Source organism: Schistocerca cancellata, chromosome 5 (genome assembly GCF_023864275.1).
Source record: "Schistocerca cancellata isolate TAMUIC-IGC-003103 chromosome 5, iqSchCanc2.1, whole genome shotgun sequence".
In the NCBI taxonomy this organism is placed as follows: domain Eukaryota; kingdom Metazoa; phylum Arthropoda; class Insecta; order Orthoptera; family Acrididae; genus Schistocerca; species Schistocerca cancellata.
Genome location: NC_064630.1, coordinates 474,014,707 through 474,034,813, shown reverse-complemented (window position 1 = coordinate 474,034,813; position 20,107 = coordinate 474,014,707). Strand labels below are relative to the sequence as shown.

General features: G+C 38.0%; 1 protein-coding gene across 6 annotated transcripts in view; it reads left to right on the top strand.

The window, feature by feature from the left end:
- Nucleotides 1-20,107, top strand: part of LOC126188141 (proton-coupled amino acid transporter-like protein CG1139) — a 287,833-nt gene that overhangs the window by 223,855 nt on the left and 43,871 nt on the right. For all 6 annotated transcript variants that reach the window (XM_049929636.1, XM_049929635.1, XM_049929637.1 and 3 more), the window contains exon 4: nt 10,077-10,227. In XM_049929636.1, the coding sequence (XP_049785593.1) occupies nt 10,077-10,227 (151 nt within the window). The remainder of the gene's footprint in view (nt 1-10,076; nt 10,228-20,107) is intronic.

The window sequence follows — 20,107 nt, the reverse complement described above, 5'->3', positions numbered from 1 at the left end:
GCTCCATGTCAGAATAAATGGGCACCGAATTGTTTGATGCAGTATCTGTTGCTGAACCTATAAGAGAATTTTACATCTGTAACATAAGTACTCACCCCATTACTTCCAAAACACAAGTACTTTCAGACTGTACAGATTTGAAGTCAATCTTCAACTTGTATGTGCCCTTACTCACTAAAACAGGCTTAACATATATCAGTTTCTCTGTAATCTCACCTTTTTATTGCTTTGACACTTTTTTTTATTGTTTTTGCTTTATTCATTTGCACCTGCTCCTACTCTTGACCTTCTTGTATTACTTTTTCATTCTATCTTTTGTCCTTTGTGTCCGTCTGAATACTAAGCTTACTCCTGAGCTTTATGTCTTTTATTTGCTCTGTCAAGAAATGTTACCATAATTTGTTGTTGATACTGACAGAGTCCTATGATTTCATTTCATTGGACTGGATTTCATCACATACATGATACAGGAATTACCATTTGTAGGGAGAGAGACAGGGAGAATTTACTGTTGACTGTTGGTAGCTACAGATATTTATAATAATATAAACATTTCACTGAATCTTTACATACCACTTATATTAAATTGCAGATGCAATTAATACATTTTTTTCACTGTGACATTCAGAAAGCTGGAAAATAAGTGTTCTATACTCTTCATACATTTTTACCAATATTTAGAATCTTTACACAAACTGTAAGTGTTCCATGGCAGGGCAGGTTGAGTTTCAGTTTAAATACTGGATAAATAGCTTACAGGAATAATCCTGTTCCACAAGCTTTAACTCTGCTGGTAATTAATATCTTCCTCAATGCTATAGAAACTTTGAGTTAACATCATCTTCCATAATCTTTCTGTAACACCAAGCATTTTTTTTAAAATGCAAAGCACAGAACAAAGTTTGTGGAAGATTTAGTACACTTTTCTGGTACAAGCATTTCGCTTGACTATCTCTTTGAGTATCATACCTATTTCTGGTGTCACTTCAGTGTTTAGTGCCAAGAACCATACTCCAAAAAATTCTGTACAAGACATTTATTCAATAAACAGTCCCCTTACTTCACTTTTATGTTATTTTTTACTTTATTTCTTATGTGTTTGGCATTCAACCATATGGTTTTATTTTCATTTACAACTTAATAGTTGACCCTAAACTTTACTTTTGTACATCGTTGTTGTTATGGTCTTCAGTCCAGAGACTGGTTTGATGCAGCTCTCCATGCTACTCTATCCTGTGCAAGCTTCTTCATCTCCCAGTACCTACTGCAACCTACATCCTTCTGAATCTGCTTAGTGTATTTATCTCTTGGTCTCCCCCTACGATTTTTACCCTCCACGCTGCCCTCCAATACTAAATTGGTGATCCCTTGATGCCTCAGAACATGTCCTACCAACCGATCCCTTCTTCTGGTCAAGTTGTGCCACAAACTTCTCTTCTCCCCAATCCTATTCAATACTTCCTCATTAGTAATGTGATCTACCCATCTAATCTTCAGCATTCTTCTGTAGCACCACATTTCGAAAGCTTCTATTCTCTTCTTGTCCAAACTATTTACCGTCCATGTTTCACTTCCATACATGGCTACACTCCATACAAATACTTTCAGAAATGACTTCCTGACACTTAAATCTATACTCGATGTTAACAAATTTCTCTTCTTCAGAAACGCTTTCCTTGCCATTGCCAGTCTACATTTTATATCCTCTCTACTTCGACCATCATCAGTTATTTTGCTCCCCAAATAGCAAAACTCCTTTACTACTTTAAGTGTCTCATTTCCTAATCTAATACCCTCAACATCACCCGACTTAATTCGACTACATTCCATTATCCTCGTTTTGGTTTTGTTGATGTTCATCTTATATCCTCCCTTCAAGACACCATCCATTCCATTCAACTGCTCTTCCAAGTCCTTTGCTGTCTCTGACAGAATTACAATGTCATCGGCGAACCTCAACATTTTTATTTCTTCTCCATGGATTTTAATACCTACTCCGAATTTTTCTTTTGTTTCCTTTACTGCTTACTCAATATACAGATTGAATAACATCGGGGAGAGGCTACAACCCTGTCTTACTCCCTTCTTAACCACTGCTTCCCTTTCATGTCCCTCGACTCTTATAACTGCCATCTGGTTTCTGTACAAATTGTAAATAGCCTTTCGCTCCCTGTATTTTACCCCTGCCACCTTTAGAATTTGAAAGAGAGTATTCCAGTCAACATTGTCAAAAGCTTTCTCTAAGTCTACAAATGCTAGAAACGTAGGTTTGCCTTTCCTTCATCTTTCTTCTAAGATAAGTCGTAAAGTCAGTATTGCCTCACGTGTTCCAACATTTCTACGGAATCCAAACTGATCTTCCCCGAGGTCGTCTTCTACCAGTTTTTCCATTCGTCTGTAAAGAATTCGTGTTAGTATTTTGCAGCTGTGGCTTATTAAACTGATTGTTCGGTAATTTTCACATCTGTCAACACCTGCTTTCTTTGGGATTGGAATTATTATATTCTTCTTGAAGTCTGAGGGTATTTCGCCTGTTTCATACATCTTGCTCACCAGATGGTAGAGTTTTGTCAGGACTGGCTCTCCCAAGGCCGTCAGTAGTTCCAATGGAATGTTGTCTACTCCGGGGGCCTTGTTTCGACTCGGGTCTTTCAGTGCTCTGTCAAACTCTTCACGCAGTATCGTATCTCCCATTTCGTCTTCATCTACATCCTCTTCCATTTCCATAATATTGTCCTCAAGTTCATCGCCCTTGTATAGACCCTCTATATACTCCTTCCACCTTTCTGCTTTCCCTTCTTTGCTTAGAACTGGGTTTCCATCTGAGCTCTTGATGTTCATACAAGTGGTTCTCTTATCTCCAAAGGTCTCTTTAATTTTCCTGTAGGCAGTATCTATCTTACCCCTAGTGAGATACGCCTCTACATCCTTACATTTGTCCTCCAGCCATCCCTGCTTAGCCAGACGTTTGTATTCCTTTTTGCCTGCTTCATTTACTGCATTTTTATATTTTCTCCTTTCATCAATTAAATTCAATATTTCTTCTGTTACCCAAGGATTTCTACTAGCCCTCGTCTTTTTACCTACTTGATCCTCTGCTGCCTTCACTACTTCATCCCTCAAAGCTACCCATTCTTCTTCTACTGTATTTCTTTCCCCCATTCCTGCCAATTGCTCCCTTATGCTCTCCCTGAAACTCTGTACAACCTCTGGTTCTTTCAGTTTATCCAGGTCCCATCTCCTTAAATTCTCACCTTTTTGCAGTTTCTTCAGTTTTAATCTACAGGTCATAACCAATAGATTGTGGTCAGAGTCCACATCTGCCCCTGGAAATGTCTTACAATTTAAAACCTGGTTCCTAAATCTCTGTCTTACCATTACATAATCTATCTGATACCTTTTAGTATCTCCAGGGTTCTTCCATGTATACAACCTTCTATCATGATTCTTAAACCAAGTGTTAGCTATGATTAAGTTGTGCTCTGTGCAAAATTCTACCAGGCGGCTCCCTCTTTCATTTCTTAGCCCCAATCCATATTCACCTACTACGTTTCCTTCTCTCCCTTTTCCTACACTCGAATTCCAGTCACCCATGACTATTAAATTTTCGTCTCCCTTCACTATCTGAATAATTTCTTTTATTTCATCATACATTTCTTCAATTTCTTCATCATCTGCAGAGCTAGTTGGCATATAAACTTGTACTACTGTAGTAGGTGTGGGCTTCGTATCTATCTTGGCCACAATAATGCGTTCACTATGTTGTTTGTAGTAGCTTACCTGCACTCCTATTTTCCTATTCATTATTAAACCTACTCCTGCATTACCCCTATTTGACTTTGTGTTTATAACCCTGTAGTCACCTGACCAGAAGTCTTGTTCCTCCTGCCACCGAACTTCACTAATTCCCACTATATCTAACTTTAACCTATCCATTTCCCTTTTTAAATTTTCTAACCTACCTGCCCGATTAAGGGATCTGACATTCCACGCTCCGATCCGTAGAACGCCAGTTTTCTTTCTCCTGATAACGACATCCTCTTGAGTAGTCCCCGCCCAGAGATCCGAATGGCATACTATTTTACCTCCGGAATATTTTACCCAAGAGGACGCCATCATCATTTAATCATACAGTAAAGCTGCATGTTCTCGGGAAAAATTACGGCCGTAGTTTCCCCTTGCTTTCAGCCGTTCGCAGTACCAGCACAGCAAGGCCGTTTTGGTTATTGTTACAAGGCCAGATCAGTCAATCATCCAGACTGTTGCCCTTGCAACTACTGAAAAGGCTGCTGCCCCTCTTCAGGAACCACACGTTTGTCTGGCCTCTCAACAGATACCCCTCCGTTGTGGTTGTACCTACAGTACGGCTATCTGTATCGCTGAGGCACGCAAGCCTCCCCACCAACGGCAAGGTCCTGTTTCACCCAATCCCTTGATAAAAACACTTGTTGTCATCTGCTAAAGTGTTGTCTCTGCCCCTGCTAAATTTTTTGGTAAATCGTGTAATAAGACCGAGAACAACAGAAGATCCAAAATAGAATCTTAGGGCACACTCTACTTAACATTATGCTGTGTCAAGTAAAACTGTCTGCTTCATAAGATATTTTGACACTTTGATACCTATCGTGTAAAATGACTTAAACCAGCCATGGACCACTCCTCAGATGTCTTAATTTGATCTAAAAATAAACCAAAATTTATTTTATATTTATCAGCTACTATTAGAACCTTTTCCAAGAACTGATATACAGTTGTTTCAGTTGACCCATTCTTTCTAAAACCATTCTGTTGAGTGCTGATGTTAAGTCTTTCCTCTTAGAATGTATTATGTGCAGTTTTTCTCTCCAATGTCTTTAACCTTTTCCTGTCACATTCCTTAGGAAAAGAAATTGCTTAAGAGATACCAGCACACAAAGTTGAAGGAGCAATATCTGTTTTGTCATTTGTGTTTCAAAACCCAACTCCACCATCACTGTTTTAAAAATTGATACATAGACATTTATCTTCATTTTCAAAAAGAGTGTTTACCTTCAGTAAAATGTCCTATGGCTGCCATATTGATATAATACATTCCCAACTTTCATTCAGCTTTGTGTTTTTCTCAGAGCAACTAATCTATCAGTCCATATTCTTTTAAGCCATAAGGGAACAGTTACTAGTCACTGGCAGCTATGTAAGTCAGCTGAGCAACAGTCACATTTTAAAAAGTAATTTGGGAAGTTCCATCATACTGATGGAGGGTAGGACCAGCAACCCAGATACCAATTTTCTTTTAAATTTTCTTCCAGTATCTGTCACAGTTGCAATAACAGTCATTCTTTTGAGGTGACTAGTTTTGGACCATCAGGTCCATTTTCAAACAATGGCCTTATACGTATCTGTAATCATAAAGTCTCACCAATGTACATGTAACCAAATATTCATTACTCTTCACTGGTAATAATTACATTACGTGAATATACAATGCTATTTATTTACAATTGATCAAATGAGAAAAGAAAAAAAAAAAGGTTCCAAATGGGAAGAAACAGAATTGTACCTGCACACAAAGTAAATGGGTCGACATATTAAGCTTGAAATAATTAAATATGCAGTAGTAAAACCCCTTATAAAAGTGTAATATGCAAATAATCTCTCCCTAACTGTAGACCAGCATACCTCCTCCCTGCGCTCTTAAAAAATTTTGAAGAGGCAGCTTTTATCAGAACACTGAATGACTTTTCTGGCACTAACCTTTTAACAATAGATAAAGTTGACTTCCACAAACACTTATCTACAGGAGAAAGAAATATATGATATTCCAAACATAGATATAAACAAGAAAAGTTAAAAACTGACATAACCCATGATTGCTTCAAGGCCTTCACTTGAGTAGATCATAAACTTATACTAGCAAAAATAAAATGTTAAAAGTGACTTTGTCCGCTTTTCTGGTACATTAACTGATGTTATCCTTCTCCGGTCTGCAGCTGAATCATGCAAGCATCTGAATACAATATTTCCACATGACAACTGTCTTCAGGTGAATTTTCCATATGACACTTGTCTTCAGGTGAGATTTCCATATGACACTTGTCTTCAGGTGAGAATGCTGTATGCTAATCTTGCTGGAACTGATTCTTACTGTGAAGGGCATGGAACGCCAACAGCTCTTATACCAGAAATCATTGCTGCTGCCATCTGATGCAAATGAAGGTACAGTGCCCTAGTGGCAAAAACAGACAAAATAAAGAATCATCATTGATGTGATGATGTTTTGGTTTGTGGGGCGCTCAACTGCGCGGTTATCAGCGCCCGTACAATTACCCAATCTTTGCTCAGTCCAAATTTGCCACTTTCTTGGATGATGATGAAATGATGAGGAAAACACAAACACCCAGTCATCTCGAGGCAGGTGAAAATCCCTGACCCCGCCGGGAATCGAACCCGGGACCCCGTGCTCGGGAAGCGAGAACGCTACCGCGAGACCACGAGCGGCGGACAAAAAAAGAATCATCATTGAGTACTACTGTCAATATATTATGCCCGACAAATCAGTGACTTGTTTTTTTTAATGTCAGATAAAACAGGGTCCCAAATCTTGCTTAAAGGGTAACCCTTGTCTCTGTTTATAATGTTCTCTATCATCTAATTTTGATAGGTTTCATTAAAACACAGTCCCAATAGTGAGACACACAAGCAACCATTTGTGTCTTATCAGGACACAGCTACAGGTAGCTAGGACTGGTTCATAGCAAACACCTTAACCCATGATCTTGTAAAGCCTCATATTGAGCAATTTTAAATACATACAAATGACCTACATGTCCTATATGTTGAGATCAATGGGCCCACAGTAGATAAAATGGCTTGTGTTCCTAGGTACTGAGATGGATAATGAAATTAAGTGAAAGCAACATGGATAAGTTAACCAAAAACCTCAGTTATGGCGTGTTTGACTCAAAAATCTCTCTCACTGTGTTGACCTGCAGATTTGACTGCTAGAATATTTTTGCTCACTACTTCTCCATGGTGTAATCTTCAGGCTCAATGTATCTATGCTCAAAAAAGCATTTATTCACTGTAAGTAAGAAGCAAGCAGTAAGAATATTATTCATAGCCATAGACTGGTGCATCGTTGTCTAGGGTTCAGAATGTTTTTTTGTAATTTGGTACAAAAGTCCTTAACAAGTTGTCAGTAGTCACCTTTACTGTAATGTAACATGCATTTAAAACTGTAATAAATTACAGAATAAGCATAACCTATATCGATGATTTAATCAAATAGATGCTCAATAAATAAATCACACTGGAAATTGGAAATCCCCAGACATTCAATAATGAAGTAAGAGAGAACCTTATGCAACTCCTTCAACAGTTATCAGAATATAAAGATTTGTGTAATGAATGTTAACTGGATTATTTGCATATGTTGTTAGCTTTTGCAGTATACAGAAATCATAGTATGAAGCAAAAGACATAAAATAGCAACTCAGTGGATGAGGAGTGGCTTTGATTTGCATGATCATTAATGTGAAAACTTTGTCATTAATCATAATTTGTTGTCAATGCACACTACAGAAGTTGCCACAGTGGTTGCTTCTGTCTGTGAATATATAACTTCTAATTTCTCATCACTATAAGCTTTACTTAGGCTTTACTGAACATGACATGTGAATGAATGAATGTACAATTAATGAATACATGAATGTACACTATGCGATCAAAAGTATCTGCACACCTGGCTGAAAATGACTTAAAAAGTTCGTGGCACCCTCCATCGGTAATGCTGGAATTCAATATGGTGTTGGCCCACCCTTAGCCTTGATGACGACTTCCACTCTCCCAGGCATACATTCAATCAGGTGCTGGACAGTTTCTTGAGGAATGGCAGCCCATTCCTCATGGAGTGCTGCACTGAGGAGAGGTGTCGACGTCATTCAGTGAGACCTGGCATGAAGTCAACATTCCAAAACATCCCAAAGGTGTTCTATAGGATTCAGGTCAGGACTCCGAGCAGGCGAGTCCATTATGGGGATGTTATTGTCATGTAACCACTCACAGGCCATGCTTTATGAACAGGTGCTCCATCGTGTTGAAAGATGCAGTCGCCATCCCCGAATTACTCTTAAACAGCAGGAAGCAAGAAAGTGCTTAAAACATCAATGTTGGCCAGTGCTGTGGTAGTGCTATGCAAAACAACAAGGGGTGCAAGCCCCCTCCCTGAAAAACACGATCGCACTGTAACACCACCATCTCTGAATTTTACTGTTGGCTCTACACATGCTGGCAGATGATGTTCACCAGTCATTCACCATACCCACACCCTGCCATTGGATCGCCACATTGTGTACCATTATTCATCACTCCACACAATGTTTTTTCACTGCTCAGTTGTCCAATGTTTATGCTCCTTACACCGTGTGAGGTGTCATTTGGCATTTACAGGCGTGATGTGTGGCTTATGAGTAGCAGCTCTAACATGAAATCCAAGTTTTCTCACCTCCTGCCTAACTGTCATAGTACTTGCAGTGGAACCTGGTGCAGTTTGGAATTCCCTGTGTGATTGTCTGGATAGTTGTCTGCGTATTATGCACTATGACCCTCTTCAGCTGTTGACAGTACCTGTCAGTCAGACAAGGTCAGCCTTTATGCTTTTGTGCTGTGTATGTCCCTTCGCATTTCCCCTTCACTATCACATCGGAAACAGAGGACCTAGGGATGTTTAGGAGTGTGATAATCTCATGTACAGACATATGACACAAGTGAGACCCAATCACCTGACCTTGTTCAAAGTCCGTGACTTCTGTGGAGCGCCCAACTCTGCTCTCTCATGATACCTAATGACTACTGAGGACGCTCATGTGGAGTACCTGGCAGCAGGTGGTAGCACAATGCACCTAATATAAAAAATCACATAGTGTACAAATCACATAGTGTACAAATATATACAGAGTCTGCCAGAGTAAACCAGTGCATCTGTATTTGCTTGATTATTATTAGGTTCCATCTGTTTTGCTACTGTTGGAAATTAATTGCTGAATTTGTGACCACTGACTTCAGTGTGTCCTAATTTCTGTCATAGGAACTCAATTTCTTCCATGTAAATGTTTTTATTTTTTTAACAATGATCCCAGATTTTTTTTGCTTTATTCTTAAGAGTGTATTACATTTTGTGCATAGCGTCTGTTTTGCATTTTTTATAACAATAATAATTTTACCCTAGCTGTGGTAGCTTGTTTTCAGCTATTAGTAACAACCTGCACTCTGAATTAGGTAGAGCCCTCTTTTCCACACTCAGTATACATTAATACAAGTTGTTATCCATCCATTTAGCTCTCTCTGTTTAATCTCTTCTTAATCTTCTTCCGGGGAAAAAACAAGATTTGAAGCCCTCGAGGAAGTATTCAGTCTTTTGTTCTGCAGTACCTGCTTTGTAAATTACTATCAAATTTTCTTTCTATAGTTTCTTTCTAAACAGCAGTTTTAGTAATGACATAATTGCAACACCAGGCACCATCATCCCAAATACATCTCCTGATATAGCATACTGGGTCATCAAATGATGGCTGTTATGTAGCTGATATTGGTACCGGAAATAAAATGTATATGAATACTTCCAAAGGTGGTGATAGCAGCTGTTTGCTTACATTGTTTACATGCACCGAAGTCCATTACATTTTTATTATTTTGTGGCACACGCCCTTATTTATTTAACAGTTTTTCAAACAGTTTGAGGGACTCATTTGCACCTTTGTTAATGGCATGAAAAGAATGTAAGAATGTTTCAATGCAAAAAATAGGGAAAGGCAACCACTCATCCTATACAAATTGGTGTGTGCAGCATAGAAACACGTAACAAAGCCGTATTCATATGGATACTGTTTCAAAATGTATTCATCATTATAATGTTAAATGAGTGGAGCAGGTCCATGTATTGTTGGTTTTGAAGTAGATGTAGCACTGTTCTGCAGTAATGACTGTTATAATAGGAAACAAAACATTTCTGTACACCTTTTACATGATAATTCTAAAACTGAATTTGAAAATTCTACTATAAATTGTTTTACTGACCACCAGACAACATATTTTCACAGGAATATGGAGACCCTTGTGCACATCTTAAAAGGCAGTCTCGGTACAGGCATCTTGGCCATGCCAATGGCCTTCCACAATGCTGGACTCATTGTTGGGACTATAGGAACTGTAATTGTTGGCGTAATCTGCACATACTGTTTGCATGTATTAGTAAGTACCTATGTTTATCGCTTAAAATCTCTTATCAATTCCAGTGTACTGCTTCATTAAGTTATGCACCGCTGATAAACCATGGTTCATCTCTGGACCTTCATTCTTTATTTCATTTGAATCACACATGCAATCTGTTAATAATAACTAAATGGAAACTTTCAGTTTGCTGCTCTCTGATTTGTACGTAGATTGAAGTAAACAATATGATGAACATTGTTAATTGCTTTTATTTGTAGTAAAACAGTTTTCAGGTCATCAATGACAATTTCACTCTGTTAGATCACCATCTACTCTGCCACATAATTCAGTGTTCATAAGATAAGATTAAACAGATGATCATTCCATCAACACTGATTAATCTGTATATGCTATAGTCGAATTCATGAGCGATGACGGTTCATGTAGGTCAAGGCATAGGGGGGATTGCAGTGCTGCGAGTTCCAGGTGACAGCTGCCGTACGCACATATATGTGCTTTGCTTTTGAAGGAAGTGTGTATCCTGCTAATTGTGTGTCTCATTCCCTTATGTAAACTTTGTCAATTTTTTTTTATCGCTGCTATCAGTGATGACAACTCCCAACAAATGGAACAAAAATGCACTATGATCACATTTAATACTTCCATTGCTTACAAGATTCACAGCGGATTGCTCAGAGTACTACTGAACACTCATTGAGTGTTGGATAATTCGTGACATAGGTTTGCAGAAGAAGCCTAAACTTGATCACCACCGGTCATGATCCTAACTACAACAATATGCAATCTATAATTTAAGATTATTTTGCCGAGAGAGTGTAGTGCTTAACTCCCAGCAACTGAAGTATATTTTGCACTTAGAGATCCCTTGTTAGAATCTAACAATGGAAAATCCAGGAGGGAATGAAACAATGTTATGAGAAGGAAAGTGGCTGCTCACCATGTAGTGGAGATACCGAGTCACAGATAGGCACAACAAAAACACTCTCACAATTACAGATTTAGGCTGTTAAGCCTTCATCAAAAATAAACACACACACACACACACACACACACACACACACACACAAATGGATCAAAGCGCATTGAATCATATTTAACAGATAGAAAGCAAAGGGTAGTTGTAATTTCAAGTACAGGGAATTGTTTCACAGGGAGTCCCAAAAGCTTCCATGTTACACCCAATCCGCTTTTTATTTTATATAAATGATTTACCTCTGATTATAAGATCCAACTCAGTTTTATTTGCAGATGACACATCCGCACTCATTGAAGGACAAATTCCCGATAGAGCCATTGACACCCTAAACAGTTCAGAACACGGGTTTGATCTAAATGGACTAAACATGACAAAGATCCAATCAACACATAATAAAACTAAAAAGTCGAAATCAAATACCTTCCAAATTACCTGTAAAAATCAAGAATCTGTCAAATTCATGGGGTATTTCTAGGGAAAGTTACTTGGCAAACTAGTTAAACGATCTTGCATTTGTAATGACAGTATTGCCCTAAAAAAGAGACATGGACACTAGAAAAGTTGTTTATCACAGCTACTTTGAATCTGTTCTAAGATATGGAATATTCTTTTTGAAGAATGCAAGCAATGCAAATAGGTTAATGTTATTACAAGAAATGTATTATTTGAAATATGTGTAATATTAAGCTTAGGGATACATGGCAAACACTGTTCAGGGATCTACATTTTTGACTGTTCCATGTATTTATACTTATGAACTCTTTATTTTTATACAAAAATTCAGAATTATTTGTAGAAAACCATTTTCAAGGTATCTTCAATACAAGATACAAGGATAATTTGTGTTACCATCCCACAGATTACAACTGTTTTTCCAGATTCCTCAGTACTATGGAAATTTATAACATATTAAAAGTGAAAACTTTCACAGTATGGACCTAGGTTTACTGAAAAAAAAAAAAAACTTTATTCCTGTGAGAAAATGTTATTATTCAGTCACTGAATTTTCAAGTGGGGATAAAGATTCCTTTGTGAAGTGTAATGTAATAAACCTATACAGATACTTGTAAATTAAGATTGATTTTAGTATGAGGGTGGTTTGAAAAGTTCTCAGAACCACCACAAGAGGTCAGCGCTAGCACAAAAAAAATCATTGCAAAAGTGCACAAAATGGTCATGGAGGATCGCCAATTGAAAGTGCAAGAAATTGCTCTTGCTTACCAGATGTCATCTTAAAGGATATATCACATTTTAACTGAAAAATTAGAAATCAAAAAATTATCTGCAAAGATGGGTGCCACAACTCTTTGATGTTGGATCAGAAACGCACGAGAATGGTCATATCAGAACAATGTTTGACCCATTTTAGTAAAAATGAACAAGATTTTTTGCGCCGGTTTGTGACCACGAATGAAACTTGGATGCACTACTATAACCCAGAGACAAAACAACAGTCAAAGCGGTGAAAACACGCTGATTCTCTGCCACCAAAGAAAGCAAAGACAATTCCTTCGGCAGGAAAGGTCATTGCATCAGTGTTCTGGGTTGCGAAGGGAATTCTGTTTGTCGATTATCTCCCCACCGGGCAAAAACTGGACAAATTGTAACAAAAGATAAGTGAAAAGAGGCCAGGTTTAGCAATGAAGAAAGTCATCTTCCATCAAGACAATGCACACCTGCACGCATGCCATTGCCATGGCAAAATTACACCAACTAAGATTTGAATTGTTGCCACACCCACCTTATTCACCTGATATGGCTCCATCAAACTTCCATCTCTTCCCAAAAGTGAAAATTTTTCTTGGTGGACAAATATTCACTTCAAACAAAGAATTGATAGCTGGAGTTGACAACTATTTTGCAGGCCTTGAGGAAACTCATTTTCAAGATGGGATCAAGGCACTGGAACATCACTGGACCAAGCGCATTAACCTACAAGGAGACTACATTGAAAAAATAAAAAAAGTTTCAGTGATGTAAGTACTTTTTTTCTGTTCTTTTCTGCGAACAGTTCAAACTGCCCTCCTATTTTCTTTGACACATTATATGTCTTTCAGTTATATTACTTATACTGACAAGTCTCCTGTACATTAAATCAATTAGTTATTTATGGCCGCGCGGTATTAGCCGAGCAGTCTAAGGCACTGCAGTCATGGACTGTGCCGCTGATCCCGGCGGAGGTCCGAGTCCTCCTTCGGGCATGGGTGTGTGTGTTTGTCATTAGGATAATTTAGGTTAAGTAGTGTGTAAGCTTAGGGACTTATGACCTTAGAAGTTAACTCCCGTAAGATTTCACACACATTTGAACATTTGAGTTATTTATGTACAAAATGAGTTAGTAATATTCTGATTCTGTAATGAGTCAAACCTGACATTAAAAGCTACAAGAAAATCACAAATATTTAATCTACTCTGTGTGTTAACAATAAGGTATCACCATTTTACTTAATGATATTCATGCTGATACTAGCAAAATTTAACCAAATAATTAAAAAAGAAACTGCTAGTAAAAAAGATGTTCCTTTCTCAGTTACATTAACAGCTGCTCTTTTAGCTTAATAATTACTTGATAACATACAAATTATTTAGAGGAAAATGATTACCTGCTTTTGTAAACACAGAGTTCAGTTGTCAGTAGATTACTACCAATATTTGTCATGCAGCTTTACAATTAACATTGCTAGTTGCCATAGTTGCCATGTAGCTACCAGCACTTTTTAATCAGATATTCAGATAATTTATGGAAAGAGTGTGTAATAAGATATCTTTTAAATTTTCTTTTGAATGGTCTGGAATTCTCAGTTCCTTGTTTTATGTTTCCTTGTTTTATGTTTCTCAGTTCCTTGTTTTATGTTCGACAGGAACTGAATACTTTTGTACCATAATACATAACTACACTCTGAACAGCGGACATGAAGGCAAAGACCATAAAAATTATTCCTGAGTCTTGTATTATGATAGCATAGATCACAGTTCAGCTGAAGCTTACTCTAGAAGATAAAAACAGTTAAGGAGCACATATACTAGGAAGTGAAGTATAAGAACTCTAATATTGGAGTCTGATTTAGAACAATTTCTTTGTTAGAGAAAATCAGTCAGATAGGAAACAAGTACTGCTAACAAATACAGCACTTCTCACCATGAGCATCACCCACATAAATGATGGCATTTCCAGGCGAGGTAAATGTTTCATTCCGTAGATGTAACTGATTACATTAATATTGAAGTTTGACAACGTACACCCAAAAGTTACACATAACTCATCTCCAAAATTAATATGAATTCTGTACAACCATCTACAGACCACTGAAAAACAGTTTTTGTGATACACTTACAGAAAAAAATCACAACATCAAGGAGGAGCTATCAAAAATGAATGAAAGTAGGTAGGCATCTGGAAGATGATGCCTGTTCAGATTCCACATCCATCGCATAACTCCAGAGTGATACTAGTAATGAACTGACATTAGTCAAGAATGCCTTTAAGGCAACAAAGATGCCATTATCAACACCTCACTCAGTTTGAATGAGGTCGCGTAATAGGGCTGTGAGAAGCTGGAGGATCCTTCTATGATACTGCAGAAAGACTTGACAGGATTGTAGCCAGTGAACATAATTGCTGGCAGAGGTGATCATGAGAATATACTGTTGCAAGAAGACCAAGCTCCACATGGCCAGGTGTCACTACCAAGAGGGAAGACCATTTGTTTTGTGTATGGCTCTGGTGCATCTTACTGCAGCTATGGCAGCAATTTGAACAGCAGTTGGTAGCACAGTTACACAAAGAACTGTTACAAATCAGTTACTTCAAGGACAGCTCTTCCACTGAACCCAAACCAGTGTTGTTTGCAACTTCAGTGGTGTCAAGTAAGAGCTCATGAAAGGCAGGGTGGAGGTCTGTTGAATTTTCTGAAGAAAGGTGGTTCTGCCTCAGTGCCAGTGATAGCCTTGTGTTGGTTAGAAGGAAGCCAGTTGAAGGCATGCAACCAACGTGTCTGCATGACATGCCCTGATTGCAAATTTGTATCTTAATCTGAAGATTCAACCTGTTGTGCTGCCATTCATGAACAGTATTCCAGGGAATGTTTTCCAACAGGCTTGCTCACGTACTGCTGTTGTAGCCCAACATTCTCTAAAAGGTGTCGACATGTTGCCTAGGCTTGCTTGATCACCAGATCTGTCCTCAGTTGAGCACATAAGGGACATCATCAGATGGCAACTCCAGTGTCATCCACACCCAGCTTTAATTGCCCCTGTATAGACCATCAAATGCAACTGAGATGGAACTCCATCCCTGAAACTGACATCCAACAGCTGTACAACACAGTGCATGCACATTTTCATGCTTGTATATTTTCATGCTTGTATTCAGTGTTCTGGTGGTTACGCCAGTTATTAATGTACCAGCATTTCACATTTGGCTTATCTCTTGAGGCCATGGTTGAGGGGTAGTGTCTTTGATTAGTAGTCAAAGCATCTTTGTTTCTGGGTTCTAACCCCACCACTGCTTAAATTTTGAATAAAAATCATCAGCTTCTGGTAAAATAAGTCCCACTCGTTCTGCCAATGGCCTTGTCAAAGAGGACAGAGGAGTGGACAGAGGTTCAGGGCACTCTCTTGCCCTTGGGGTGGGAAACAGCCCCTAAAAGTAGAAGAATCAGCAATGATCAACAGCATGAACATGCAGAAGGTAGTGGAAACCACTTCAGTAAGGCACATGATGTAACCACAGGACATAAGACCTGTAATTGAAAAGTGTCATGATGATCTCTGCATTGGCAAAAGATTTCAGAATAAACCCCCTTCAGATCTCCTTGAGGGCACTGCCAAGGGGGAGGTGACCATGAGGAAAAGATTGAATAACAAATGAAATAATGAAGTTCAACGAGTCGAGGTGTGGAATGTCCGAAGTGGTAGGCAAGCTAGGAAATCCGAAGTTTGAAATGCAAAGACTCAGTCTAGATATAGTGGAGGTCAGAGAAGTGAAATGGAAAGAACTCAGGGATTTCTGGTCAGGTGAGTATTGGATAATATCAACAACAGAAGAGAGTGGTATAATGGGAGTAGCATTTGTTATGAATAGACAGGTATAACATAAAGTGTGTTACTGTGAACAATTCACTGGTAGGGTTGTTCTCTTGGAATCAACAGCAAACCAACAACGAGAACAATAGTTCAGGTATACATGCCGATGTCACAAGCTGAAGATGAAGAAATGGAGAAAGTATGTGAGGATATTGAATGGGTAGTTCTGTATGTAAACGGAGAGGAAAATCTAATAATTATGGGAGATTGGAATGCAGTTGTGGTAATAGTGAGTACTCTGTTCAAGAATAACAAGGGAGGGAGGCATATTTGGAAAAGGCTTGGAGATATGGGAAGTTAGATTACAATGTGGTCAGGCAGAGATTCCGAAATCTGATACTGGGTATGCAGCAGATTTAGATTCAGATCACAATTTAGTAGTGATGAAGTGTTAGCTGAAGCTGAAGAAAACTATCCAGGAAGAATCAATATGCAAAGAAGTGGGATATGGAAGTAGTAAAGAATGAAGAAGTACAATTGAAGATCTCTATGGCTGTAGATGCTGTGCTAAGGAATAACTCAATAGGCAGTTCAACTGAAGAGGAATGGACATCTCTAGAACAGGAAATCACAAAAGTTGGAAAGAAAAACATGGGTACAAAGTAGACAAGTGCGAAGAAATGATGGTTAACGGAAGAAATCATTCAGTTGATTGACAAAAGAAGGAAGTACAAAATTGTTCAGGGAAATTCAGTAGTAAGAAATACAACTCACTTAGATGAAATAAATAGAAAGTGCAGGGAAGATAAGATGAAATAGCTGCTTAAAAACTTATAGAAATCGAACAAAAAACAATTGTTGGAAAGACAGATGCAGCATATACAAATGTCAAAACAACCTTAGATGAAATTAAAAGCTAGAGTAGTAACATTTTAGAATGCAGTGGGAATTCCACTGTTAAATACAGAGGGAAGAGCAGACAGATGGAAATAGTATGTTGAAGGCCTCTTTAGGGGAAAAAGTTGAGTGGTGTGATTGAAGAAGAACAGGAGTCAATAGGGAAGAGATGGGGGATCCAGTATTAGAATCAGAATTTAAAAGAACAGTGGAGGATTTAAGATGAAATAAGAGCAGAAGGGATAGATAACATTCCATCAGAATTTCTAAAATCACTGGGGGAAATGGCAACAAAACGACTATTTATGTTGGTGTGCAGAATGTATGAGTTGGGCAATATACTATCAAACTTTAGGAAAAATGTCATCCACAGAATTCCAAAGGCTGCAAGAGCTGACAAGTGCAAGAATTATCACATAATCAGCTTAACAGCTAAATGCATCCAAGTTGATGACAAGAATAGTATAGAGAAGAATGGAAAAGAGAACTGAGTATATATTAGATGATGATCACATTGGCATTAGGAAAGGTAAAGGTACCAGAGGCGCAGTTCTGACATTACAGTTGATAATGACAGCAAGACAACAAAAAAATCAAGATACGTTCATTGGATACTACAAACTGGAAAAAGCAGTCAACAATGTGAAATGGAGCGAGATGTTCGAAATTCTGAGGAAAATAGGGGTAAGCTATAGGGAAAGATGGGCAATATACAACATGTACAAGAGCCAACAGGGAATAACAAGAGTGGTACATCAAACAGAAAGTTCTTGGATTAAAAAGAGTGTAAGACAAGGATGTAGTCTCTTGCCTCTACTGTTCAATTTATACATCCAAGAAACAATGATGGGAATAAAACGAAGGTTAAACAGTTGAATTAAAATTTAATCGAACAATGAAAAATCCAGGATGGAATGTAACATTGTGACATTATTTTTGTTGTGCCCATTTGTGACTCAGAATCTCCGCTATATGGAAATTATAATTTAATATGAACGGATGCCAATGATAAGATTGCCTGATGACATTGCTACCTTTGGTGAAAGTGAAGAAGAATTACAAGATCTGATGAATGGAATGAACAGATTGCTGAGTACAGAATACAGATTGAGAGTAAATTGAAGACAGATGAAAGTAATAAGAAGAAGCAGAAATGAGAACAGCAAAAAAGTTAACATTAGGATTGATGGTCATGCATTAGATGAAGTTAAGGAATTCTGCTACCTAGGCAGCAAAATAACCTATGACAGATGAGGCAAGGAGGACAGCAAAAGCAGATTAGCAATGGCAAAAAAGGCATTCCTGATCAAGAGAGGTTAAACGTAGGCCTTAATTTGAGGAAGAAATTTCTGAAAATGTACGTTTTGATCACAGGATTGTATGGTAGTGGAACATGGACTGTGGGAAAACCAGAAAAGAAGAGAATCTAGGCATTTTAGATGTGGTGCTAAAGAAAATTAGGTGGACTGATAAGGTAAGGAATGAGGAGATTTCATTCCCATATGTAACATCTCGCAACTTTGTTCCCAATATTTGGACCACATTGTAGGATTAATTGCCTTCATGATATCACTGTACACAGTTTACACAGTAATATACTTGTGAACAGTCCAAGGGAAACATTCATACTGCAGCTATACGATTCACACAACTTGAGCACTTGTTAGTGCAGCTACAACAATCCATTGTCTGATGACACTAGCAGACAAGTGTGGAGTTTTACATGAAAATGACACAGGCCACTGTTGTTTTTAAGGTCAAGTGTTAGTCTAAGCATAGTTTCGTGCACTCCTCGAGTGTTCAAGATCAAAGTTTTGCATTGTTAGTTATGTGAATAATGCTAAGTTGCACAATGGTTTGGAGCCACCAATGTACACTGTTGTTCTGAGAGACATACTCCCCATGTTGTTAGGAGGTATCCTACTTGTCTTTCAAACATAATGAAACCCCAGCTCACTGTCCACAAATTACTCATGAACACCTATATCACATGTTCTCTGAAAAGTAGATGGCAAATATAAAATAAAAATGTTATGTTTTATGGCCAGTTCATTCACATCATCTGACCTCATTTCATGTTTTTTAGTTGGGTAATAGGAACAGTCATGTGTATGAGACACCTGCTGAGGCTGAAGAGGACCTCCTGAAAAGAATCCTCACTGCTGACAATATAATTTGACTGACTCTGGAATTTCCTATCTTGAACTGATACATTTCCCTTTCAGTATCATCTGTGAATTTTTCATCACACTAACACCTGGTATCATAACAAGACAAGCTTATAACTCACACTATCACCATTTAATGTTTTATTACCTTGATGTGTCCCTGTTTTTTAGATGGAAACTGTAAAATCTGGTCTTTGAGAGCTCTGATATCACATGCATGATTTTTGTCTTCCAGAAGCAAATTTCAAATTGGAACAGTGCTTCTCAGAGCCATAACTGACTGTCACCAAATCAAAACTGAAGGTGTGTCCAGTAATAAGGCAAAGCTTTCGACCGACTTGAGTATTAATTACAAACATTATTAACCTTTGTATTTCATTATCAGAATTGACCAGATACCTTTGAAGTGTCACTTGTGCTTGAAAAGCTTCCTGATCAGTATCAGAACCGTGTGATCATTAGACCTTGTATCACTACTGTGTTTGCTAATTGTGAAGAATATGATAATATAAGAGACATTAATACCTGAAATTTAACTTCCAATTATAAATCTCTTAACAATCCTTTACACTTTAGGGGATAACAAATGTGAGGAGCAAGTCTACTTGAAAAATTAAATGCATACGTCCCACACATACGTAAGAAAGAAGACAAAATTTGCTAGACTTTAAACTAATTTGGATGAATAACCACACTGCAAGCTGCACATAAGCAAAAATTATCACTATCATAAAGCATTGGAGGATGCCAAAAATTTTACAAATTCTTATTTTTTAACAATGTAAAATCCAGGATGGAATGTGACAATACTAGAAAAGGAGATGCTGGGTTG